Source organism: Anguilla anguilla, chromosome 6 (assembly GCF_013347855.1).
Source record: "Anguilla anguilla isolate fAngAng1 chromosome 6, fAngAng1.pri, whole genome shotgun sequence".
Taxonomy (NCBI): domain Eukaryota; kingdom Metazoa; phylum Chordata; class Actinopteri; order Anguilliformes; family Anguillidae; genus Anguilla; species Anguilla anguilla.
Genome location: NC_049206.1, coordinates 30,550,388 through 30,575,312, shown reverse-complemented (window position 1 = coordinate 30,575,312; position 24,925 = coordinate 30,550,388). Strand labels below are relative to the sequence as shown.

General features: G+C 38.5%; 1 protein-coding gene across 6 annotated transcripts in view; it reads left to right on the top strand.

Moving 5' to 3' along the window:
- The window catches only part of LOC118229935 (protein eva-1 homolog C), a 173,289-nt gene that overhangs the window by 43,537 nt on the left and 104,827 nt on the right, over positions 1–24,925 (top strand). For 5 of the 6 annotated variants that reach the window (XM_035422496.1, XM_035422495.1, XM_035422494.1 and 2 more), the window contains one exon: positions 20,188–20,402. The exons of the other annotated variant lie outside the window; for it this stretch is intronic. In XM_035422496.1, coding sequence (XP_035278387.1) covers positions 20,188–20,402 — 215 coding nt within the window. The remainder of the gene's footprint in view (positions 1–20,187; positions 20,403–24,925) is intronic. 6 annotated transcript variants of the gene reach the window in all.

Here is a 24,925-nt window from a genome sequence, read left to right as displayed (position 1 = left end):
CCATTAAACAGCTCAGAAAGAATATCAATGCCAAGATCTTCTAGGGCTTGTATCATTTCCACTTAAATTTCATCAGATCCAGTGGCTTTACCATGTTTCATGTTTTTCATTGCTTTAGTTATTTCTTCTTTGGTAATAGGTGGGCCAGTATTAGGGGTGTTCAAACAACTCAATTAGCCTAATTAAATTCATAAATAAAACACACAATCTTTACAATTTTTTATATTAACATACCATACAGGTAGAGGACTATTCCTGATTTGATAAGAAGTCCTGTCTTAGTAACAGAATATTAGAGTGGAGGCACTTAACAGAGGTAGAACCCCCCTCTTCCCCCCCTCCTCCAAACCCATAGGCTACCTTCTGCAAAAATTCCAATACTGGAGCACACTACATATAAGACATAAAATGCCTTAAAACACACATCCACTGCCCCAAGTAGTGTGCTCTGTTCTAGCACCTATCCAGCCATTATCACAAATGCTTAAGAGGACAGGTGTTTGTCTCCCAAGCACATGACATACGGGTAAGGTCATGTCCACTGCTCCTGCTGGAGATGCTCCACTCATGTTAGTTCCAACCTGAGCCGGGAGAGAGGGAGAGAGTAAGAGTGTGACAGAGTGAGAGTTGGTGTGAGAGAAAGTGAGCGAGAGAGAGTGAGATAAGAAATTGAGAAAAGTATTCACATGTACAGACCCAGTGAGCACAGCCAGGCTATAAAAAATAAAAAAAACAGCTATCACAGGTACACCTGGCTGCCCAGAGAGGACAGGCTATGCTCTCACTGCAATCTGCCTGTCTTTTAACTTTGACATTTAGATACACACTGTCTTTTACTGTTACCTGCCTAGGGACAACAGATGCAGTTTAGCTTGATAGCTAATTCTGGGACAGCCAAGAGTCTGCCCACTCTCCTTAATCAATCAATCAATCAATCAGGGGGCATTTCCTGACAGAATGCCCAGAATACCCGGACATAAGGGAAAACGTCTTTTTAATACTTGGAACCATTTTACTAAAGTTCACAAATTACAGAAATCTAGGAAAATTCCCCTATAAATCAGTATGTGCGGCATTGGTGGCAAGGTATGTGGCCTCCTGTCACAGAATGAGAGACAACCAGTGAGGCACAAACTATTATTTGTATTAGGCTAGTAGTTTCTGTTCTTATTACTGTCTGTATTTGTGCATGTCTGGAGGTTTGGCTTTGGTTAAATATATATTTAAATTGTGAGATTATGAATGTATGAGTGAGAATGTAACTGTGAGAGAGTGTGAGTGTGACTGTTAGAGTGAACAAGAAGCTAAAAGTTAACACCATGGGAAAGCTTTTGAGGAGATCAATACAGATGTACTTTAGTCAAGACTTTGCTTTTATGATCTTAAAATGCCATCATTTTCAACTTGTATGCAGAAACAAGTGGATATATGTATTCTAAATGTAATTTAATTAATAATATAATTATATAATAATATAATTAATTTCTGAAAAAAAAATCTAAAAATGATTCTTGGGCAATCTTACAGGCTGAACATCAATAAATACCTTCTTGGCCTAGTCAAGGCTGGGACAGAAAACCTTCCAGCCACCTTCGTACCACCTTAGGTGGCAACTGGATGGGCAGCAGCCTGACAGCCAGTTCCCCTTTGGCATCTGTGTATAATGACATTTAATGATAAGTTTCCACAAATTATAGGTAAACTGTTCCCACCACTCATTGTAGAATAATCTAATTAAACCACAGCTAATACTCATATGTGTAAACTGTGTGTATGATACTCCTGTGTAGAGACAAGCAACATAAGAGAGGAGATAATACTGTATGTGTAAAAGATCCCTGAGCAGTGCATGATGGTGATATGACCAGGGCTTCATGAACTAATACCTCACCTTGGGTCAACTCCTCTGTCTGTACATCAGCTTCCCCTCCATTTTGGCCAATTGTCAGAATTTTCTGTGTTAAATTTGGCAGCCATGTTTGAGACAGTTTTGGTGCCAGCTGCACATAGAGAGCCATGAAATCCTGAGCAATCTAATGAATAGAAAACAGTTAACAGCATATGTTAATACAGGAAGTTCGTGAAAAGACATGAATGATCTATATTGTTAGTAAAGGTACATACTATGCCTGGCATGGTAAGCCTGGGGAACTCGATCAGGACCTCCTGGTTGGACTTGGAGCTGTTCGTTTTTATCCACTGTCCCCTGTGGACTGCAGATTCAATCATACAAATTACCAAATTTACAAATTACAATAAATCAAAAGCTTGATAGAGAGACTCACAAACACTGGAACAACATGCAGGATCAGTCGGGCTGCTTGGTCAATCACGTGGCCACTGACGTTATCAATCACTGGTGCCACATCCATCTCAGTGATAGGTGGTGGGGCAGTTTATTTTGCCATCTATTCACATCACATAGCAGGTTAACAGATCAACAACATATAGATATAGATGTATAGATTCAGAATACCAATGAAATTGAGCAGACTGTATGACCAATGATTTATACTCTGAGAAGCTACAGGGAAACAAAGTGTGCAGACTTTTATCTTATATACTGTTTAAACAAATAAACTGTTTAAATGAAAAGGTTTTATAATCACTAATAATAAAAATTTGAAAATGGAGGCAATGAAACTCAGAACTTCGAAAACTTCCTCACATGCTGTTTGGCTTATAAGAGCATTTTTTACAAAATAATTTTGTAAAATCTTATAAATAATTACTTGAAAAAACACAGATGCAAATGGATGCCGTAAACAACATTAGGCTGTGCCATCATACATCTCTGGAACCATAGCACAACAGGTAACACGAAACACCAGAGAAAAGTCTAAAAAGAATTTAATCTAAAAACCTAAAACACTTGATATCAAAGGACTACATACAGTTGGCCATCATCCTCCCTGTAAGATTGTATTGCATGCAAAGGAAGGGGATCCACAAGATCTTTTGGGTCAACTGCTACCAAGGTCTTAGAAGGCAACACACTATAGGCAAAAAATGCCTCTCAGATCCTTGAATGTACCATCTTTGTACCACCAGCTGGTGTGTTGATCTGTTGTGTGATCCAGGAGTAGGATGGCTCTTACAAGACCAAACCGGGGTTCATCCTCTTGATCATAGGACAGGAACAATGTCATATTGGCATGCACTTTGTGCCCTTAAAGGTAACCCACTCTGGCATGTAGACCTCAGAGAACACAGGTACACCCCCTAGACCACTTTTGGTGTCTTTAAACCCATTAAAGGAGACTAGAAAGGTGCTGTGTGCCTGGCTAACCTCCAAATTTTATGTGAACAAAGTTCTGGGCAAAAAGCTGTAGCACTGCATTAGTTGATGTCTTTATGCCATTGTTTTACAGATATTCTTTTTAAAAAAATTGTCTCTCTTTAAAAAACCTGTGCTTAGTTTCAAAGCACATGGTCCAGAACTGTATCAGCAGACCCAACTGTAACATTGCATGTGGCTAGTGCAACATGAATTGATGCTTGGGTCGTAAATGATGGTCTGGGCACAATGGTGCTCCTCTATAATCAGGCTTATGTAAGCCACAGCCTCCTGAGTTAGGGATGGAGAGAAGATAAACTCGATGCAATGATGCAAGAGGAGCACCAGCTCCCACTCTCTGTTTCCCTCAGGGATCAGGCCACCTATCATAGTTGATAACAGCCTCAACAAACACCACATTTGAGTGGCTGAGCAAAGTACTGGAGCTGTTCGTGGTCTGTCTCGAGACCCCTGAAGGGCTCTGCAGCATCTCTAAATTCTTGAGCAAGTTATTCCACCTCTGGAGTTTGTCTGGACTTTGTCTTTGAATGTAGTCTGTCTACAATGTCATGGATCAAAGAAGATGTCTGCTGGACTACAAAGTTAATAGTTGAATGTGTAGTATTTTGACCTTAGTGTAGCCAAAAAAGGGCAACACTCTCTTGTCATGTTGCAGCAAGTGTCGTCTATATGACCTAATATGCATAAAAGTTCTGCCACAACCATTTTGACAACATTGGAAATAGTGGTCGACCGATTAACCAGTTGGCCGATTAATCGGGCCGATATCTGTCATTTTGAGATAATCGGCATCGGCCGATGTCTGCGCTCATGAGGCTGGTAAACAAAAAATGTCTGCAGACACATCTGCAGGCAGTCTTGTCAGTGTGGCTGCTGTGCTGTGATGTTAGCACTCCTTGTGTCAGTTTAGCCATTCTACGAGCAGACGTCAGTGAGAAACATGCCAATGCTGGATGTAGGCTACCTGAGAGAAAATGGTAAGACTTAAATTCCTAGATTTCAAATCTCAATATATTTAATTGGCTACTCTTAATAACATATACAAGGTTTACTGTCTGTATAATTAGGTTGATTCCAGTTTTTTAGTGAGAAAATGTGAATAACTTTAGTTGGGAATTGTAATGGTTCAAAGCCCTGACCCTTGCCTACACTGCTGCCAACAGGACAGCCCCCATCTACTTGCAGGACATGACTCAATTCTATGTGCCTGCTCGACCACTCCGCTCTGCGGCAGCAGGGCGCCTTGTAACCCCTCCCACCCGCCCAAAGGGATCACAGAGCTTCTCCACCCTAGCTCCCCAGTGGTGGAACGAACTCCCCGTCCCTCTCCGAACCTCCCCCTCACTATCCATCTTCCGCCGTGGCCTGAAGACTCATCTCTTCAGACTATACCTAGACTAACCACCACCACGCTGTATAATAATAAATAAATAAAATAAAATAAAATAAAAAAATAAAAAAAACCTTTTTCCTGTCACTTGTTACATGTTGCCCCTTCCCTGCACTTCTTGGTAATTTGTATTTGTCCTAATACTGTAGCTTATTCTTCTGCCTAGTTGGCTTTGCAGATGTTAGGCCAGAATAGTGTTCATTGTTCTCGGCTAGAAATAGCTGTTCAAAATAAGTATTGTACCTTACTGAACCCGTGTTCAGCAGTTGTCTACGACCATGAAATGCACTTTTTTGTACGTCGCTTTGGATAAAAGCGTCTGCCAAATGAATGTAATGTAATGTAATGGTAACGTTAGCAAGCCTGGAACCAGCTAAACTAGCTTACAAGGCTCGAAAAACTATTGTATGGCGTCCCCAGCCCCCACTCCTACTCCCGACGAGCCGGGGTCATAAAACATTTATCAGATTTGTCATTTGGGATGGTTGTGGGACGGTAAGCAAGTGTAACTGTGAAGCCTTTTATTGTTGGTGAGCCTGTGGTCTGCCGTTGTTAAGCACGTTACCTAAACATTATTTTCGCTCATAGACATGATTATGCCAGTGCAAAGTTTGCCAGCAGTAGAGTAACAATAATAGCCAGCTAGCAGAACTATTCTCAAGTGGGCAAAGCCAGCAGCACCTGCTGTCAGCTGAGGCAGAGGATGAAGACAGGATTGATGAACCTCTTCTCTCTCAAGTCAACAATCTGCTATCGTAAGCAATTGATTTGATAGTTATAAGATACCCAACGTTAGTTACAGTCTGTTGCATTTGCTAGAGATAGCCTCGATTCAACAAGTGGGCTTACGTTAACAGGAGTCCGAAAGCTAGCGTTAACGTTGTCAACAACGTTTTGGGGAACTAACGTTATGGGCTTCTAGCTAACATCACGTTTCTGCACTTATGGGCATGTCGCTCTCCCTCTGCATGTATTGTGTGTGTCAACTTGCCAACAAACTTTTTGTTCCGCATTGTTCTAGCGTTTTATTGCTAAGGTTAGCTAACGTTAGCTGCTTTGCATGGTAAATCATAGAAAGACATGATGCGTCACAAAAACTATTACACTGCTAACTAATGCTTACATTACAGTGTGAAATATCCTCATTATAAAATACCACTAACCTATTTAAAGACACTCAATTTCAAAAATAATGTACATAACCGGAATATTTTGAGCAGTAATACTTACATAGCAATCTGTTTTCAATAGATAGAGACAGAGACAGTAAATCAATGATATATTTCTATCCACTTATGTCTTACACCAGAAAACGATGTCAGCTAGGTCTATCAGCAAACATATGGCTTAGCTATGCCCAGAAGTCCTCAATAATAATATTATTTTCCAAGAAATTATGAAAAATTGTTGACAAGGTTTCGTTTTTTGCGTTTTTTTTTACTGCTACCACAAAGTGAATGCGTAAGTGAATGTGATAACAAAACTTTCGATTACGCTGACCAATAAAATGCTATTCCAAAAGCAAAATTAGACATGTTATACATCGTTAGAAAGCTTATACTCTCACCTACTAAATAAATGGATTGTCAATCAAGCCAGACTGTACTAAAAAGGGCGACAACGCCGTAAACAACACAGCTATTTTGGAAGGTACCCAGGCATCACAAATGTGTGTATATTTCACAAATGGATTGTCCAAGACAGTATATGACCACTCAGTCTCTTCTTTCTTCTTCTTCGTCTTCCAACCGGTGCATTCGCGCCACCCACCAAAATTAAAAACGCAAAAAAAAAAAAAAAGCAAAAGGCCATCTCTAGAGCTGTTTGTCCGTTCTGGGCTACTGTAGAAACATGGCGGTGCAACATAGCGGCCCCCATGGAAGAGGACCCGCTCCCTATGTAGATATAAAGGGCTCATTCTAAGGTAATGAAAACACAACGATTCTTATTTTCATGGGATTATACACTAATTAAAACATACTTATGAATATTATATTCTATTTCTGCTTAGTACATTCCGCTAGATGCCACTAAATTCTGCACACTGCACCTTTAAATACCAGTCACGTTCTGAAATCTACAGCATAACCCAATGTATTTTTCTATTTCATTAATTAATAAAAATTCTAAAACAAGAATGTTACTGGCTAAGATAACGTGTATTATATTGTAATGTGCATGGAATAATGGAATTAATTAATAATCTACTTAAGCAAACAGAGAGAATGCAGACAATAACATTAGTGTTAAATAGATGTTCATTTAATTTCAGCAATTTTGTGTCTCATTTGTTATTATTATTAAATTCTTGTATTTTATCAGATGCAAAAAAAAAAACAAAAAAACAACAATAACATGATATTGGCATTATATATAGGCCGCCCTACTCTCTAAATATCGGCATCGAAATATCGGCATCGAAATCGCCATTGAAAAACCCATGTCGGTCGACCACTAATTGTAAATATGTTGATGAAAGATTTACATTATGAATGGCACAAAAATGTGTGAAAAGCGTGCCCAGGAATTTGGGCCTTGCATCTGAAGCATATATATCCCTCTTTAAAAATGCCAACATATCTGAGTGTGACTTTTACACAGGACTTACATGCTCTCTATGGTGCTTAAGGAACTTAAGCCTGAGACATTGGGAATAAGGCTAGTGATTAATCCTTCATCCAAAAGTTTAAAAGTCTCCTCATCTATTGACTGATCTGAAAGGCAAAAAGCACACAGCAAAACAAAATGTATACTCATCATTAATAAGCCCACGGAAAAACAAAATACACATACACACACATGCGCACACACACACAATTTCCACATAAATAGCAGAGAACTGTACCAAATCTAAGGGCCTCTGATCTGATGTTAATTTGAGTCAGTTAACACCATATTGTTCAGCCTTAAATTGGTTTAGTTCTTCTGTATTCTCTGTGTGGAAATAATGTGTGTGTGCGTGTGTGTACACGTACTGTACTGAATCAATCAATCAATCAAATTTTTTTTACTATTTACAGTAGGAACTAGATAAACCCATTACATCACAAAAAAGACCAAAAATTATCCTGACCTAGGTATAATAATGTGTTGGATTACACTGGTATTTAATGTTTCGTTACTCTTATGGTTGTTTAAACTGAATCGTAGTTTCGAGTCTCTCAGACTAAATAAGGGTTGTTTCCCTAGAGTTCGTTTTCACAAACAGTATCTGTTGTTCGAGCAACCCCTCATTACCTTAGCTTTAATTAACAGTTTATTCTCAGAGTGGACCACATCGATTTTAACGTAGTCCGCGATTAACAGAAGGTCTGCCTTCCGGCAGCTGTCCAGCTGCTCGAATGTTGGGTAATCAAGAAACCGTTCTAGTTCAAACTCCATGGTAACTTTAGTCGCGTTTCCACCCAAAGTACCCAGAACTTTTAGTCCCAGGAACTACTTTTCAAGGAACTAAAAGGTTCCTTCAGCCCATTTTTGTCTGCGTTTCCACCGCGGTCTAAAGACCCGCGAAGATTAGGCAAATTAGTCCACTGACGTATGTAAAAGCAACGTCGTCGTCGGTCCATCTGTCCTATGATTTCTTCTGTAACCCCATACTACCACCGAAGTACATTATTTTCCAATAACTGGGACAGCTGGAGGGGTTTATTCCACTTATACAATGACTACATATGGTTACTTTAGTATTTATTGATTTTTATCGACTTAATCACCTTAAATTGAAATATTCTTCTGCGGCCGTTTGGGTATATTATTTTACCGTTGTGAAGCAAAACTCTCGTTGGTAGTTCGACTTGGACCGTTGTTATGCAACAAACAGGATATAACAGGCTAATATACAGATTGTAACTGTTTTATATAATCTCTCAAACACATTCATTATGTTTTTATGCGAACATTCACTTTCATGTCTTGACATCCGAGGTGACAGAATACATTCACATTCTACAAATAACTGGTAACAACAGCAAAAAACATGCACACGTCGTAAACAATTTGCTGTTGAATTGATTAATTCGACTCTTACCGTCATTTACAAAATAGGCTAATCGCAAAATGACAAGAATAAATAGAATGAAAACTCGGACTTGCGTGAAAATTTGAATTAATATTGCAGTGGTACAGCCTTGAAAGTTACTGCTAGCGGAGTAGCGGAGTGTGCCCTCCAGATGCGAACCATGCACCATAAATATGTCTAGTCTTCCTGGTCTTTTTGTGGAATTGAAGAATCGCAGAGTGAAATTATGGCGGTCTGAAAAAGCAAAAGGGACGATTACTAGAATTAACCTATTATTTTACGCTGACAAAAAATGCGGAATGTGATTTCTAGTTTGCTTTTACTGTATCCCCAATGTAAATTACGCAGAACTACCGCATATCTCACATAAATATATGTCAAGCATTTTGACTCAATTATAACGGACTAACAAAGAAAATCTGGAAGAAAACATTCAGCAACCGAATTAAACTGTTTGAATGTTTTGGTAGGTAATATGCTGTCCTAGCACGAATGCTTAACATTTTATAAAACGAATTTCTCATCTGTTCCAAGACGTTGGCAGGCTCTAACCAAAAGTAGGCTACTGCGCCGCATAACATACAAGTTTGAATTCAAGTTATTATTATGAAAATAAATCGGTTTGCGGCTGCAGATTTTTAAAAATGGCGGTTGAAATAAAATACTGCGAGTAGTCGACCAATCAGAAATATTCAGCGCTTGTGCCCCACCCCAAAAGTTCCAGTACTTTTGGAAAGTACTACCCCCTGAGCAGGGACTTTTTTGGGGGTAAAATAAAGTCCCCGGAACTTAATTTAGTTTCTGCGGTGGAAACGCACTCAGTTCCTCAAAAGGTTCCTAGTTCCTGGGGAAAGTTCCTGTGGTGGAAACGCGGCTATAGCTAGCAACAGAAACGCAGGTTGTCAGAATTGAAAAGCAAAGTTGTATCTCTGAACGCCCACAGGAATGAAATCACAAGATAGCAACACTCAACTGGTACCAGTAGGTAGTATGTGACAAGTCAAATGCTGCAAAATGACAAAAGTAGCGCACCTCAAAGTGACACTCCAAGCTAGTACTACAGACGGGATGAAAAATCGCACCAAGCAAAGTAACACTGTTACAAATTCCAAAGCTAGTACTACAAACTTTGCACAAAGTAGTACCTAGCAACAAAGTAACCGTGCTACCAATGGCAATTTTAGCATGGCATTTCTGGTGGGGCAGTTTTGTATGATGTCACCATAACAAAAAATAAAGGTACCCAATTAGTCTACGGTAGGCCTTTGCTATTATATGGGCTGCGCTGTAAGTGCCAAGAAGCAGAAAGATTTCCAAACCGAGTAATAAAATAACGCTAGCTAGAATGAAAGCACCTATTATCGGGGGGGGGGGGGGGGGGGGGGGGGGACGTGTATCGACCACCCTTAACCAGTAGTGGTATTTACTTAGTATTTATTAGAGAGAACTGGAATTCATTAAATGTCCTGTAAAAATACACATAATAAACTGTCTTAAATGTAAAAAAAAAAAAAAAATTAATTAATTAATTCAGCTTATTTACAATATCAACTTAAGATAAGCAACACACTCGGAATTATCTCATCCCGACCCTTTAAATGCAATGGCGCAGAGGTTGCTTCGTAATTTCAAACTGCTTTCCTAACGGCTATTTTGCGTCCTGCGACTTCGGTTACAACAGTGAATATGTACAGATTTCTAGACGTGCTGATAGCAAACCACCCTTTCTCCTATAACCCTCAAATACGCAAGATAGGACACTTATACAGTATGCTAGCACATTTATGTCAAGTTCCATTCATTTATATGGGGTGGTCGATACACGTCCTCTTAGCAACCAAAAGCTAGCGCAGGACCACCTCTTACTTATTTGCCGGCACAGAAAAATATCATGTAAGTACTGCAGAAATAACCACTGGAGGATAACAAGGACATTTTTTCCTACATAACTAGGTACAGGTTGTTACTGATATTTTGCCTATTTCATATATAGTTACAAATATGTTTACGTTTTCTTGTCTGTCGAACGAAAGTGGTAGCTAATAGGTGCTCTCACTCTAGCATTAGCGATAGACGCACATCAACCGATTAACGGTTACGTTTATTATTTTTTCATCACCTCAGGTGGCCCACCAGTTGCTAGGCAGAATTCATAGGGGCAGAAACATTTCTGCCCCTCCGCCCAACATAATTTGCGGGAGGTTTTCCCTGCTTACGCAGATCACGCTCACGTTGTTCTCCTAGCAACGATGGGGCAGAGTGCTCCGCTGCTCCACAGCAGAGAGATAGGACAGGGAGCGCAGTCCGCAGTGCGAGCACACATACACACAAATGAAATTACTCCAAAACAGCACTATAAGGATTGTGAGTCAAGTGTATTATATTTATACACGCCAATTTCACCACTGAATTACTATTTTGTATTAAATAGAAAATACATTATGCCACAATGTTCAGATGTTACGATAATATTGTACCACAGTGCCACCTTTGGTGGGGTACTGCCCCATGTGCCCCTAATGTAAAAATGTCCCTGCGTGCTACAAATCACAATGCTCTGGCACAACGTAGTCCCTCAAGTAGCAAAACAGCATCAAAGTAGAGCAAGTCTACGGTTCTATACTGGACGAGCCCCCATTCTCTTATGTCCCGTAACTCACCCGTGTTAAATAACCAGGTGTACGCTACCGGACATAACACTAAGCAACTTCAATATTAACCACAACCCGAAAGAAGACCCAGTCAAACATAAAGTGGTATGTTAAAGTGCAAGAAGGCGTTTATTTCCAGCAAAGCAGGGAGTTAAGAGCTATTAGTTTTAGAGGAGTTATAAGCAGATGTGTACAGATGTATCACAGGTAGCAGGATCTCATTGGGCAGATAGATATAATCCAGCACGATGGTCCTCTGGCCTGAAGGTCCGTTCTCCACTTTCTTACGGATGTTTTGAGTCAGAAACTGGGATATCGTTGACTATCGCTGCAATATGCTCTATAACTAAGAAGTAACACGAAGGCCATAAATGCCAGTAATATAACATTTATTAACTATTTATTGAATATTATTTGATTCTGTTTATTATCATGTTTCCAATATATAGTGACCCTTTATTGTTAGATGTTTACTCACTGTCAAAATCCTCTCTGATCCTTTAATTACATTTACAATTACAGCAACAGATGCTTAAAACAACTAAGACATCCAAAACATCTGGTGCTATGTAATGATACAGACAGAATTTGTAGCATAGAGGTAATTGAGCCACTTGGGACAAGCGATCATTTTGCAGTTAGATTTGATGTGTCATGGCAATTTAACAAGGCCTCCTCTATGGCCAAAATTAGAAATTTTAGACAAGCCAATTTCAACAAGATGCAAGAATATTTATGTAATATTGACTTGGTGAAACCTCCCAACTGCAAGACTGAATGAATAGTGGGGTAGGTTCAAAAGGGTTATTCTTGATGCAAAGGTAAGGAAAAGTAAGTTGAAAAAGCGCTCCCCCCAGTGGATGGACATACGGGAGAGTTTGAGAAAAAAAACTGTAAAAGATAGCCTATATAAAATGACAGCACTGAGAGTAATAAGGCTGAATATTGTAATATGCGTGATAAGGTTAAAAAACTATGGAAGCCAAGAGGCTCTTTGAAAGGCAAAGTACCCAAGATGCAAACAGTAATCCTAAATGATCTTTCAATACTGTTGTAGGAAAAGGAAGGTCAAAGAGGATATCAGCTGCATCTAGAATGAAGAAGGAGCATTGCTTTCCAAGAGTAAAGATATTGCTAATGCCTTAAATAGTTATTTTGTTGAGAGTTTTACTAGAGAAGAGGTTACTAATAGACTGGAAGGCATATTCAGTACTCAGAAAGTCTTATCAGATATTGAAATAGAGGATAAAGAAGTACTTCATAAATTACTTAAACTAAAGACAAACAAGGCAGCAGGTCTTGATGACATATACCTAAGAGTACTCAAAGAGTTAGCTGAGATCATTTTTACATCACTGGCAGGTATTTTAGTCCTTAGAAACTGGAGAAATTCCTGAGGACTGGAAGCAAGGTAATATAATACCAATATAAAAGAAAGGGGACTGTACTGATCTAGGAAACTACAGGCCTGTAAGTTTAAATTACTTACTTACATCACATGTAAATACTGGAATCTATCATTAGAGACAAGTTGGAAGTATTTCTTGAAAATAGCAACATCCTAAGGATAGCCAGCATGGGTTTCGTAAGGTAAGGTCATGTCTGACAAACCTTCTGGTATTCTTTGAAGAAGCTACAAATGTTTTGATTATCACAAGGCATATGATATTATCTACTTCAGGGTGTAAAATAACTTTTTTATGCACTAGCCACTGTGTCTGGTAGATTCTTAACTTCTACCAGCCACTCACCTTTTTTACCAGTCACTTTTTAAAAATCAATATTAAAGCAGCGGCGACTGAGCTGAAAATTGGTGGGGCGCAAAACTTTCCTTTAAACTAATCATTGATCTCAACCTGTTTTCATTAATTTTTCCTTTATTATCAAGCGTGCCAACGATCGGACTAATCAAATGGCAAGTAGCCTAACACACAGCGTCTTCATACCGTGTTAGGGGATTAAATCATAAATTCAATCTACCCGTTAAAAATCCGTTTTAATCACCAAGTAGTCTACACTTAACAAACAAGATACACCAGTCTGTTATCTACCGTGTTAGCTTACAGAATAACCAGCAAAAACAAAACCTGCACTTCAAGATTGTTTACAATCTACGCATTGCAGATATTTGCCATAAATATGAGTGCAGAGAAAGAAGTGCATGTATCCGCAAATAATGTTGATTAAAAATGTGCACAATTTCGTACTGCGAATGAAAATAAATGTAGGCTATAAGGCCTAGGCTGCTCGCTAAAACTGCCTATTTGAGGAAGAGCAGGCTATATATGATAGTAGCCTATTGAGTAGCCTATTTAGTGGATTCATTGTATTGATACTCAAGGAAAATCGGGAAGTTTCCGCCACTGATTAGTGATTAAAACTGATTTTTCTAAATCACATTTATCATTTAATCTCCCTAACACAATGCGAAGAAAGAAGCTGTGTGTCACTTTCCAATTGATTAGTCAGATCGTTTGCATGCTTGTTAATCACTGAAAATTAATTAAAACAGTTTGAGATCAATGATTAGTTTAAAGGAAAGTTTTGCGCCCCACCAATTTTCAGCTCAGTCTCCGCTGAAGGCTAAATACGACAGTGGCACTGGGAGCAATACTTTTTGCTAGACGGCTCGAACACCTGATCATGTCGCCACGTCTCATTAAAATATCGTCTTGGGGCCATGATGCGAGATGGGTTGCCAGGTTACTGCCATGTAAATAACTTGATAACACAGTACAGACAAAGTTTGGGCATCCGCCACTGTGGCTGTGAGCCTCACAAATTTACCAGCCACTCTGCAAAATAACCTGCTTTTGGCGGGTGGCGGGTGTTGATTTTACACCCTGATCTACTTAGATTTCCAAAAGGCATTTGATAAGGTACCACATGAGAGACTTAGTAAAATGAAGTAGGAATTAGAGGATGTATTTCAGAGTGGATTTAGAACTGGCTACAGGGTAGAACACAAAGAGTTGTAGGAGGGATATTATCTGAGCAGGGAACTGTTGCAAGTGGAGTCCCACAAGGATCGGTGACCACTGCTCTTCCTCATTTATATCAATGACCTCGACAGGGACATAGAAAGTACATATTCAAATTTGCATATGATACAAAACAGGGAGGCCCAGCTTAATAGTTTGGAAGCTACTGAAGTAATCGAAGATTTAAATAAAATCCAAAAGTGGGGTGGAAAACCTGGCAAATTAAATATAGACAAATGTAAAGTTCTGCATGTGAGAAATAAAAACATTAGGCAGGATTACTTTATGGGAGGAACAAAATTAGAATGTGCTCAGTTTGAAAAAGACTTAAGAGTAATGGTTGATCAGAGCCTTTCTGGTTCTAGGCACTGTGCTGTAAAAAAAGGCCAACAGGATGCTGTATATATAGCCAAAGTATTGAGTATAAATCCAAGGAAGTTATACTTATCTTATACAATACATTTGTTAGACCACACTTAGAGTATTGTGTGCAGTTCTGGGGAACATACTACAAGAAAGATATAGAGGCTCTGAAAAAAGTTCAAAGAAGAGCAACAAAATTGATTCCTGGTATGAAAGATTAAAAGCTAAGAGGAAAGATTTAAGATGCTTAACCTCTTCAAGCTTAGTAAATAGAGACTCAGGGGTGATTTGATTGAGGCTTTTAAATTCATAAAGGGGATCAACAAAGTGAAATACAAGAGATTCTTCAGGATGAGTTCTGTTAGTAGAACAAGGGGACATAAATGGAAATTAACGAAAGGTAGATTCCATACAGACATTAGGAAGAATTTTTTCACACAGAGAGTAGTCAATGTGTGGAATAGCCTGCCAGGTCATGTAGTAGAGGCAGAAAACTCTGGGGATTTTCAAGACTAGGCTTGATAGAGTGTTAGATACTATCTAGTCTGTAGGTAGCCTAATCAGAGCGCTAATTTAGTTAGGAAAATGGCGAGCATTGTTGGGCTGAACGGCCTGTTTTCGTCATTATATGTTATGTTATACAGTTACTGTTATTCTGTTGCTAGTATGACGTAGTTACTGTTATATTGTTGTTGTTGCTTTTTAGTTAGCATGAATAAATTGCACTGTATGTTAACCTTGGTTTAATGTGATGCTTAGTTAACTTGGCATTTCATGGTAAATGGAAGATAGGCACTATTATTTTTTAGATAAATTACAAGATTGTGATTCATTATTGTTGTACAACAGAGAAAATAGCCTGCTATGTTTTTATACTTACCTTTTGCCAATGTTCATTGTGTATGAGTGAGTATAAGTCTTGGCCTTGTTTATATATTCAGGTAGTTTATTTTATTTTTTTGGGATTGAGTTCCACAATTGGATGGTGATGTTCCAGACAAAATTGCTTGTAAAATATTGAATCATTTCCCTTCTAGGAGAACAATTCCCCACATTTCAGGTTCATATGCTCCTCTGCCAGTGGGGTAAGATGAGCAGACCATCATCTGTGTAATTGATTGCGAAACCTGGAACTGAGTGAATACCTCATTTTTTATTTTAATTGTGATTGTGTAAAGTGAATAAAATTGTTTAATTTTTAAATATCATTATAGGGGCACCTAAGAAAGTGTTCTTATGGGTTTATATTTACATGTTTACTGTTACCTGAACGTAACACCAGTTTGTTTATGTTTAGGGGGGGATAAACATTCTGTTTACCATTTATGTTTATTATTTTTATACCTACATATTTTACAAAAATACCAGTTATTAAAATATTGTGCAGCCTTGTGAACTCTTTCACTTCTATTGTTTTGTGGTCCTTCTGCTGTCCTATGTAATCTAGTGTCTTCTGGTGTATCTGATTCCTGCTATCTTCTGAGCATATGCTTCGCATAATCTCTGAATAACACATGCGTCCTGAAGGAAACTTTCATTTCAATATTTCAATAGCACCAATATCAGATGAAGCGTGTATCTTTCATATTTTTGCCTAACTCAAATATTTTCCCTACATTAAAATTTGTTCCATTGAAAGATTCTTCATAGTCAGGTGTTTTGTGTCATTCATTACATCTTGAAATTCTAAAAAAGATCTTGCAGTTGTGAACCATTTGACCAATAGACCCCAACAGTTGCCACTTGCAGCTATATTTGCTCGAGTACAGTTTTTGAGAGGCGCTAAACTTGAAACATTCCAATTTGCTTAATCATATCAATATTCATGAAGGAGCATAACCAAGAACAATACTGTTATAATAGATGCTGTCTCCTTGAGGCATGCTTTTTGTGAAAGATCATAAACTACAATATAGTATCACAATTTCCTGTTACCACCTGGAACCTCTTGCAGTTAAGAACCATAGAGGACTGAACAATTGCAGCAGCTGACCATTTGATTAGTCTAAAGAACCTGGTGTATAGTGGTGCAACTGCTGATTAAATATGGGAGAAATTGTAGGGGAAAACAAAATTAAGCTTCTTCAGTTTTGCTCTTGTATCATGTGTTTATGCACTTTTTTTCTATTGGGTGAGGGCCTGAACATTGGCTCCTGAATTATTTACCAAGCTTTTGACAATGTGGACTGTTTACGATTGCAAAATTCCAGGAATATTCAAGGATGGAAACTTTCCATGGGAATTAACAGGAATTTATGGAAATTAACGGGAAATAACGAGAATAAAATGGAAATATAGCCCTATTTGCTCAGGCTGCATTTACCATGTCATATGCAGATAGAAACAAACATTTTACCATATCATAAGCAGACATAATTGCAAACATTCCCTATAACCCCCCTCCAAAAAAAAGACTTTTCCCATAACACCTAAAACAAACCATAAAAACAGTCTTCCAAGTGTTGTTTTAGAATTCTATTTACATAGATAGTAGAAGAGCAAGTTTTTTAGAAAACAGGAATGACAGACACGTGGAATAAACATGAACAAAATACATTCCATTTTACTCTGCAAGGGGTCAGTTGACTCCGCGGTTCTAGTGACGAGCAGTAGCCTATACCTTGAGTAGTGCCAAGTGATGTCAGCAGCACACTACGTGACCAAAGTCGGAAGTTTTGAAGAGAAGCTAACTGCTTGTCCGAAATTACCAATATTTCTACGACGTCTCTATGCCATTTCACAGCGATAAAAATATCCTACTTATCAGACGGCGTTAATTTAGTCAACAAAACATATTCGTTACGACCCCTTTTTCCATGATGAAAACAAAACATAACGAAATAACAATTCAGAGTAGGCCTTAAGGGTTTAAAGTGAACAACTTATTTTACAATAAAGAATTAATGGAAATAGATTCATCTACAGACAAGTGCACCTCTGATTATTTTCCTGTGTGTACAGGTGCACTTCAAAAGACAAAAGGACATTAAACAGCATATGATTTAGAATAAATGTATAAAGCAATGGTATATTTTCTATGTTGAAAACAAAAAAAGATGGATATCATGTCTTAAGTTATGTCTAGTTTTAGTAATACAGTACTCTCCAAAATTCAAGCTGAAGTTCAGTGCCATTCTTTCCTAATCTTCATCAAGAGTGTGCATAATAATATTCTTTGTGACATGAAAAATATAAAATCATTCTAGTGTTTGTTTCTGAAGTCATTTTTAAACTTTTATGGAAGACATTGCCTTAGGTCCTAAAAACTTCTGTGAATGAAAGAGGAAGTTTTTGGAATTGTAGTGGGGGCCAGCCCTACAAACACGAAAGTCTGTGACTGACTGAGTGAGTGATGAAGTTGCACCATTGGTCGGCCGGATCACATGTGTTAGGTCCAGCCATATACTAGGTTTTAACCTCGTCTTGTTTTTATATGCTTGAGTGGTTTCTGTGGATTACATTTTCACTCTGCTGTCCAGGTCTTTCTTAGTTAAGAGAAATGTATTTAATTTACCACAGCATTGTAATTAGGCTAATTGCAGAATTATGAAACTGTGGACTGGATTCACTGAAAAGTTGGCTCTAGCTTTGACTTAAGAGTAAAAGCAATTTTTTGCTTCATTGTGGCCTCTTTCATTGCAAACACAGTTTTGGAAGTTAATTGAGGTTATCACTGCACTCATGAAACTGTATTTGTGAAGGTAGACTTGTAGTTATCTTCAGTCATAATTAAATGAGCAAGTTGTTATAATCCGTTTCTGTCAAGGGAAGGATTTATATTTCATTTAAAAATATTTTTTGAACTGTCTGCCACCATTTAATTAGTTTTCACAGTGTATGCCAGGAGTGGATGGCCTGAGTCAGGATCTGAGGCCACCCAGGGTTTCTACTATTGCCAGTGGCTTTGGGACCTGGGCCCAGAATGTCTGTAAAGTACTTTAATCCTTTGTGAGAAGTGTTTTACATATAAAAAAAGAGGAAAAATAAATGTACAGGCCTAGATTATAGGGACCAAAGATGGTTTGAATTAGCAGAACAAGAAGGAGAAAATATTAAAAATTATCCTTGAATATACACATTACTGATTGATCTCAATAAAATGTACAAAAATGTCAGATCCTCAGTTGATCTCTATTGATAAATCTGGAATGAAAAAACAATTTTGCCAGTTTGTCAGTATACATATAGCTCTGAAGTATTAGAATAATTTGGACAAATTCCTGTTTTGTGTATGCATGAGACCTTTTGGGGGGCCCTTTGTTTTTTATGCTCTGTAACCTTTGTGTTTGAGGTTCTTGTGGCTTTCCTGCTGATCTCTACATGCGGTTCTTGACATTCATCAACATATATTTGTAGTCCCGACATCCTGGGAGACTTTCCCATGAAATGGCTTAGTTAATTCCCTAACTGAATTAATTTTATTAAAAGGGCCTGAACCAGTGAACCAATCAGAAGAATGTCTACTTTCTCTCCTCTGATGGTGAATGGGGAGTGGCTACCCCAGAAAAGCAACTCTTAGTCCTCAGGAGGCAAACAGCCGCTTCAGGAATGAAGTTAGCCATTTGTCTGGGCTTGTCAAAGTGTAGCATAACTAATCATCCGTGAAGGCAATCACCTTGAAGACACTCCAAAATATTCTGACTAAGCCAGAACACAGCATACACCTCATCTTGGGTGTATCATGCAGCAAGCATTTTGCACACCTCTGAGTCAGCTAGCATGCTACATGGGGGCTCAGAAAGATACTATACCATCTGTAGATTATAACTTTGAGATATTAAGCGTTAGCATTTTCAGGTCCCGTAACATTGCAGTGTATTGTATTGCACCGTTGTTTTAACATGATAAATGACATTTCCATGATAACTCATTTTTGAATAAAAAGTGCACATAGGCCCGCCCTCCAATGATTAATCACACGAGGGATTGCAATTAATTAATTAATTTTTTTTTTTTACTACTTACTTTTTTCATTTTCAAGGTAGACATGTTGCAGCTCATGTTGTCTTCAATGCAATTCAAGATCTTATGCTGTCTGCAATGCCATTCAATGTGACATGAGACTAAACATGTCCCCGTTGAAAATGGAAGACAAAGAAGTTATAATTCTATACATTTTTTTTAAAAAGTCGTACAGATTTCAGTGGTACCTGCTTCAGTCAGTGTGGCTGTGAATTGGTCTTGAAGGTTCTAGTGAGATGCTGCTTAGTGGTACACTATTGTTATTCTTGGAAATTTTCTGGTTTTCTCCATTCACATGCACCTACATGTTAAATGTAAATGTTCTGCAATGCCCATTGAAGAATGTCTTCCCACAATTCCATGAGTGCCCCACTTAAAAAATAAATGATTAGGGTCCAAATACAGCTGAGTATGGAGGCTGCAGTAAAGAGCTTTGGGAAGCATGAACTGATCAAGCTAAATGAGTGACTGTATAATGTAGTTTTAGTGCAGGTACTGACTGTTGCCATGGTTTTGCCTCTCAGGCTACCTGTCCAAAGTCTTGAGGAACTACACAGAACAGGCCTGCGATGGAGAATACTTCTCAGTACACTGTCCACCCAGCACAACCATCAGCATTCAATCCTCTTTCTATGGCAGAAGAGGCTCTGCACCCCAGCACTGCCTGCCCCATCATAGTAACCCCAGCACACAGCTGCTGGGAGATGACAGACACTGCTTTGTCTCAACTTCACTTCAGGTAACTGCAATTACTTTCTTTTCTGAACAAAGGCAATGCCAAAGAACAGTGTATCAGCTTGCATTCTCATTTGGCTGGTTATCCTTTTACTTATTTGTCCATACAGCTCTTTGGGTATTATATATATATATAGCCTATATATATGTTTGAACAGAAACACCCTTCAGGAGGCAGGTGTGTATGTGTCAGTGACTACTGTGGACAGAAGACTGATGCAAACCACTACTTTGCTGAACAACAGAATGGCTGGGTTACAGCTTGCTTAAAAGCACCGAAAAGATCATGCACAGTTCTGGAAGGTCATGTGGCTAAATGAGACCAAGATTCACTTGCATCAGAGTGATGACTACAAGCAAAGTGTGGAGGGAATAGAATGGACTTCATTTATCAATGGGAATGGCAAATGAACTGCCTTTATATAGCACATTTTCTAGCAACTACTGCAGAAATTGCTTTACAGTGAATGCCTCCCATTCACCCATTCACGCACAAACTCACACACCAACGGCAAAAAGCAGCCATGCAATGCGCCAACCAGCTCATTGGGAGCAATTGGGGTTAGGCGCCTTGCTCAGTATATGTCTGCACAAGAACATCTTTTTAACTTACAAAAATGCCAAGCTACTCACGCATATAAACTTCTGTCTATAAACCATTAATTAAAACTAGCAACAAAAAAATAAAAATTAGTGCCCGACTGCAGTAATGTTCTTCTGACTGAATACAGAGACACAAATAATGGATATAAGGTGAAGACTACAGCAAGGTGAGCACACACCAACTAGCTTCAGATAGATGATTTTTAGATATACTTTATTTAACCCTGTGGGGTAATTTGTCCTCTGCATTTTGGCCCATCCTAGTTACTTAGGAGCAGCGCCCGGGGACCAACTCCAGTTCTGAGGCCAGTGCCTTGGTCAAGGGCAACTGCAGGAGTGCACCTAACATGTATGTCTTTGAGTGTGGGAGGAAACCGGAGTACCCGGAGAACATGCAAACTCCGCACAGAAAGGCCCCAAGCTGAGATTCGAACCCACGACCTCATCTTGCTTTTTCTTGATGGATTGCTTTTGCTTGAAGAATTGCTCTTTCTTGAGGGTTTGCTCTTGCGAAATTGCTTATGCCTGATAGGCACTACCAGTTTGGTAATGGAGAGTTTGTTGGTGGATTGTATTATGCTTTCAAGTGTGTATTTGATAATTAGTTTGGGTTTTTAAAACCCACATTTTATAAGCAAGGCAAGGCAGTTTTGCTCATAAGGTTAAAATCTTTGTTGTCATTGGGTGACAGAGAGGGAATTTTCTATTTTTTCTCTATTAAGCACTTGGCTCACAAACTAGACTTCTTGCTGACAGGAGGTTTTTTCAGTTTTTTTACCCTCTCCGGAGCAACCATAACTATCGTTAGATGTTGTTAAGCTGCTAACATTAACTGTAGTTTATTATAATCTGAATCCTGATTAATTTTGGTTTTATTTTGTTCTGATATATAAATAATGAATGAATTAATGAAACATTGCATTTATATAGCACTTTTCCAGAAACTCAAAGTGCTTTACAGGGGGAACAGCCACCACCAATATGTAGCACCCTCCTGGGTGATGCACGGCAGCCAATTTGCACCAGAATGCTCACCATACATCAGCTGAGGCGGAGACTATTTTTAGCCAAATAAATCAGGAGATGATTAGGTAGCAGGTTGAGAGATCCATGTTGAAAATTTATCTAGGATGCCTGGGAACCCCCTACTTTTTGCGATGAGCATAATTGGATCTTTAATGACCACAGTGAGTCAGGACCTCAGTTTAACGTCTCATCTGAAAGATGGCATCTCCTACAGCACAGTGTACACGTCACTGCACTGGGGCATTGGGGTTTATTCGAACAGAGGTAAGACTGCCCCCTTGCTGGCCCACGGAATAAAACATTACCTTGTACAAGAGTTGTTTTCTTTTAGTTGCTGTTTGGTAAAAACTAGCTAGCAAATGTAATCTAACTGAAGAATTTAACTGGTACGAAAACTCAAAAAGAAGTTTACGGAAAAAGAACGACTTGAGGAGTGTAGGCATACTAATGGCTGCTGCGAGCAGCAGCAACACAAATGCAAACAGGAAATGGTATGTTTGCGAAAGAAGTGTTCAGTTTTTTGAAAAATAGGGTCACTGGGATATTTATAATGACATTAATGGTAATATTGATGATAATTAGAACTTTTTAAACAGTGTTATGAGGGCATAGTCTCCACATTTGGTAAAAAAATAAAATGAGCATGTGGACCATTTCTCTATACAAAACCCAATGTATCTGTATAGCATTCTGTTGTATTGCTTGTGCTGAGAAACGGCATTGCCCTTAATTATACAGTACAAACAGGTCGTAGCAATGAAATTAGTCTTATTTGTAATTCATAATAAACAATTAACATGTAGGAATTCACAGAAAAAGTATTTAAGTCAAAAACAAAAAAGCAAGATAAATAGAAATATTTGAATATAAAATATGCATCCAATCCAAGTTAAAAATATAAGAATTAAAGGCAGCCTATGGTAAGATCAACAAATGAAAAATAACAGCCAGGAAAATAGAATAATAAGGAATTAAGGATAATATTATAAAAACAAATAAGAACTTTAATAAAGAATGAGAATAAATGAAATAAAATAACTAAACATCTATGGGGCTTCAGTTGGATAAACCAACTAATGTTGGCTACATATCTGTGGCATTCAGTCCGGCGGTGAACCAGACTGGTCTCGGCTGTGCCGGCTGGTGGAGAGCACACGCACTTGGGTTGTGTTAGCTAGTCAGCCCAGGTGCTTAAAGGTGTGCTGCTCTCCACAGTTTGGGGCAGAGTCCCGGAGCTCACACCGAGAGCGTGTTTCTTTAATTGAGTTGCGTTTCATTTCTTTTAACAAGACGGGGAAAAGGACTGACAGGCTCAAGAGAAAATATACCTATCACTACATTGCCTCACATTTTGTGTTCAATTATGCTTGTCACAGAAACAATTTAGTATCATAATATTGTAAACATTGAATAAAATTCCGAATCAATCAAATCACATCGTTGTGTAACCAACTTTATTTATGTAAACATTCAACATCACACCAAGGAAAAATATGTTCCAAGTGAACCCATCTAAATGAATTAATAATAATAAAAAGTAAATAAGGCAGACCTGGGTAAAATGCAACACAGACTTTTCAGATAGATGCATTGAGCTTGCTTTGAACAACGTATTTCAGGTAAACACGTAGAATTATAATCTCTTTGTATCCAATGAACGCCGGGAGAGTTCAATAGATATTTTGCGAGGTATTGCCAGAAGTCTGTTTTGGCTATTTGAAAGTGAATTATTTTTTACCGGAAGTGTTTTTCGGCTACTGCATTAAAATCAGCATTACTGCAGTAAAATCAGCGGGAACTGCGTGATGCTATCGAGTAAGCATGGACCAAAATCCATAAAGAATCTTTCCAGTGCTTTGTTTAATCCGTACCGCAAAGAATTCAGGCTGTTCTGGAAGCAAAATGAGGTTCTACCTGGTACTAGATACAGTAGGTGTACCTAATAAGGTGGCCACAGAGTGCATGTGCGTATACATGTACTTGACAAACCCACAAAGACATTTTTACCCACATCTGCCTTAGCGTATTCATTTGACATTTAAGAAATATATTATTACAAAACATTTTTAATGTCTTTATAACAATTAAGTAATTAAAGTCAATACATTCTTAATAATAATAAATACATGAAAAATGCATTACAAAGACATTTTAATGTCTTTATCATCATGATGTAATCCAGTATATCCTGTAGATGTGACTTGTACCATTAAATCTCACACAGAGCCAAAAATACGTTTGTTTGAAAAAAAACTTTTTGGAACGATTCTGAAAAAAAAAAAAAAAAATCATCCATGCATCCATATGCTGTAGATGAAAGGCAAAACTCTAAATTGCTGTTCAACTGATCTTTGCTGCTGTGCTTGATATAATTGTAAATCAATAAGTTAAGGGTATGTTCTGTACAACTTAATTGGCAAATTTGATTGAAAAGGGTTCAACCATGGTTGACTGGGGTTACAAACTGGATGGCACAGATTGCGCAATGCTTTGTATTGCCGTTTTCTGCCAAATTGCACACTTTTGAAGAGGTGGCCTTCCAGGCCATCCACAAAAAGATATTTCATGGCGTTTTTATCGCTAAACCCCTTAAAATCACTGGGTCCGTCTGGATCAGGGGCCTCCTTTTGTCCTTAGCTTCTCATTCAGTCTCAACACTCAAAAACACTGAGAGGAGCCCAAATGATGAACAAGGAAATCAGTCTCTTGGGACCATAATCGATATAGAGAGAGAGTTTCTCTGAAAAACCGCCCTGGGGGAGATACCCTCCATGCTAAAGAAAGCATTTCAGACATCTTTCCACCTCAGGTATGGAATTCCCAAGCAAGTTCCAGGCATACCTCTGGGTGATCCCAAGCTCTGGTGTAAACAAGAGCGATGCAGGCCTTTGGGGCTGG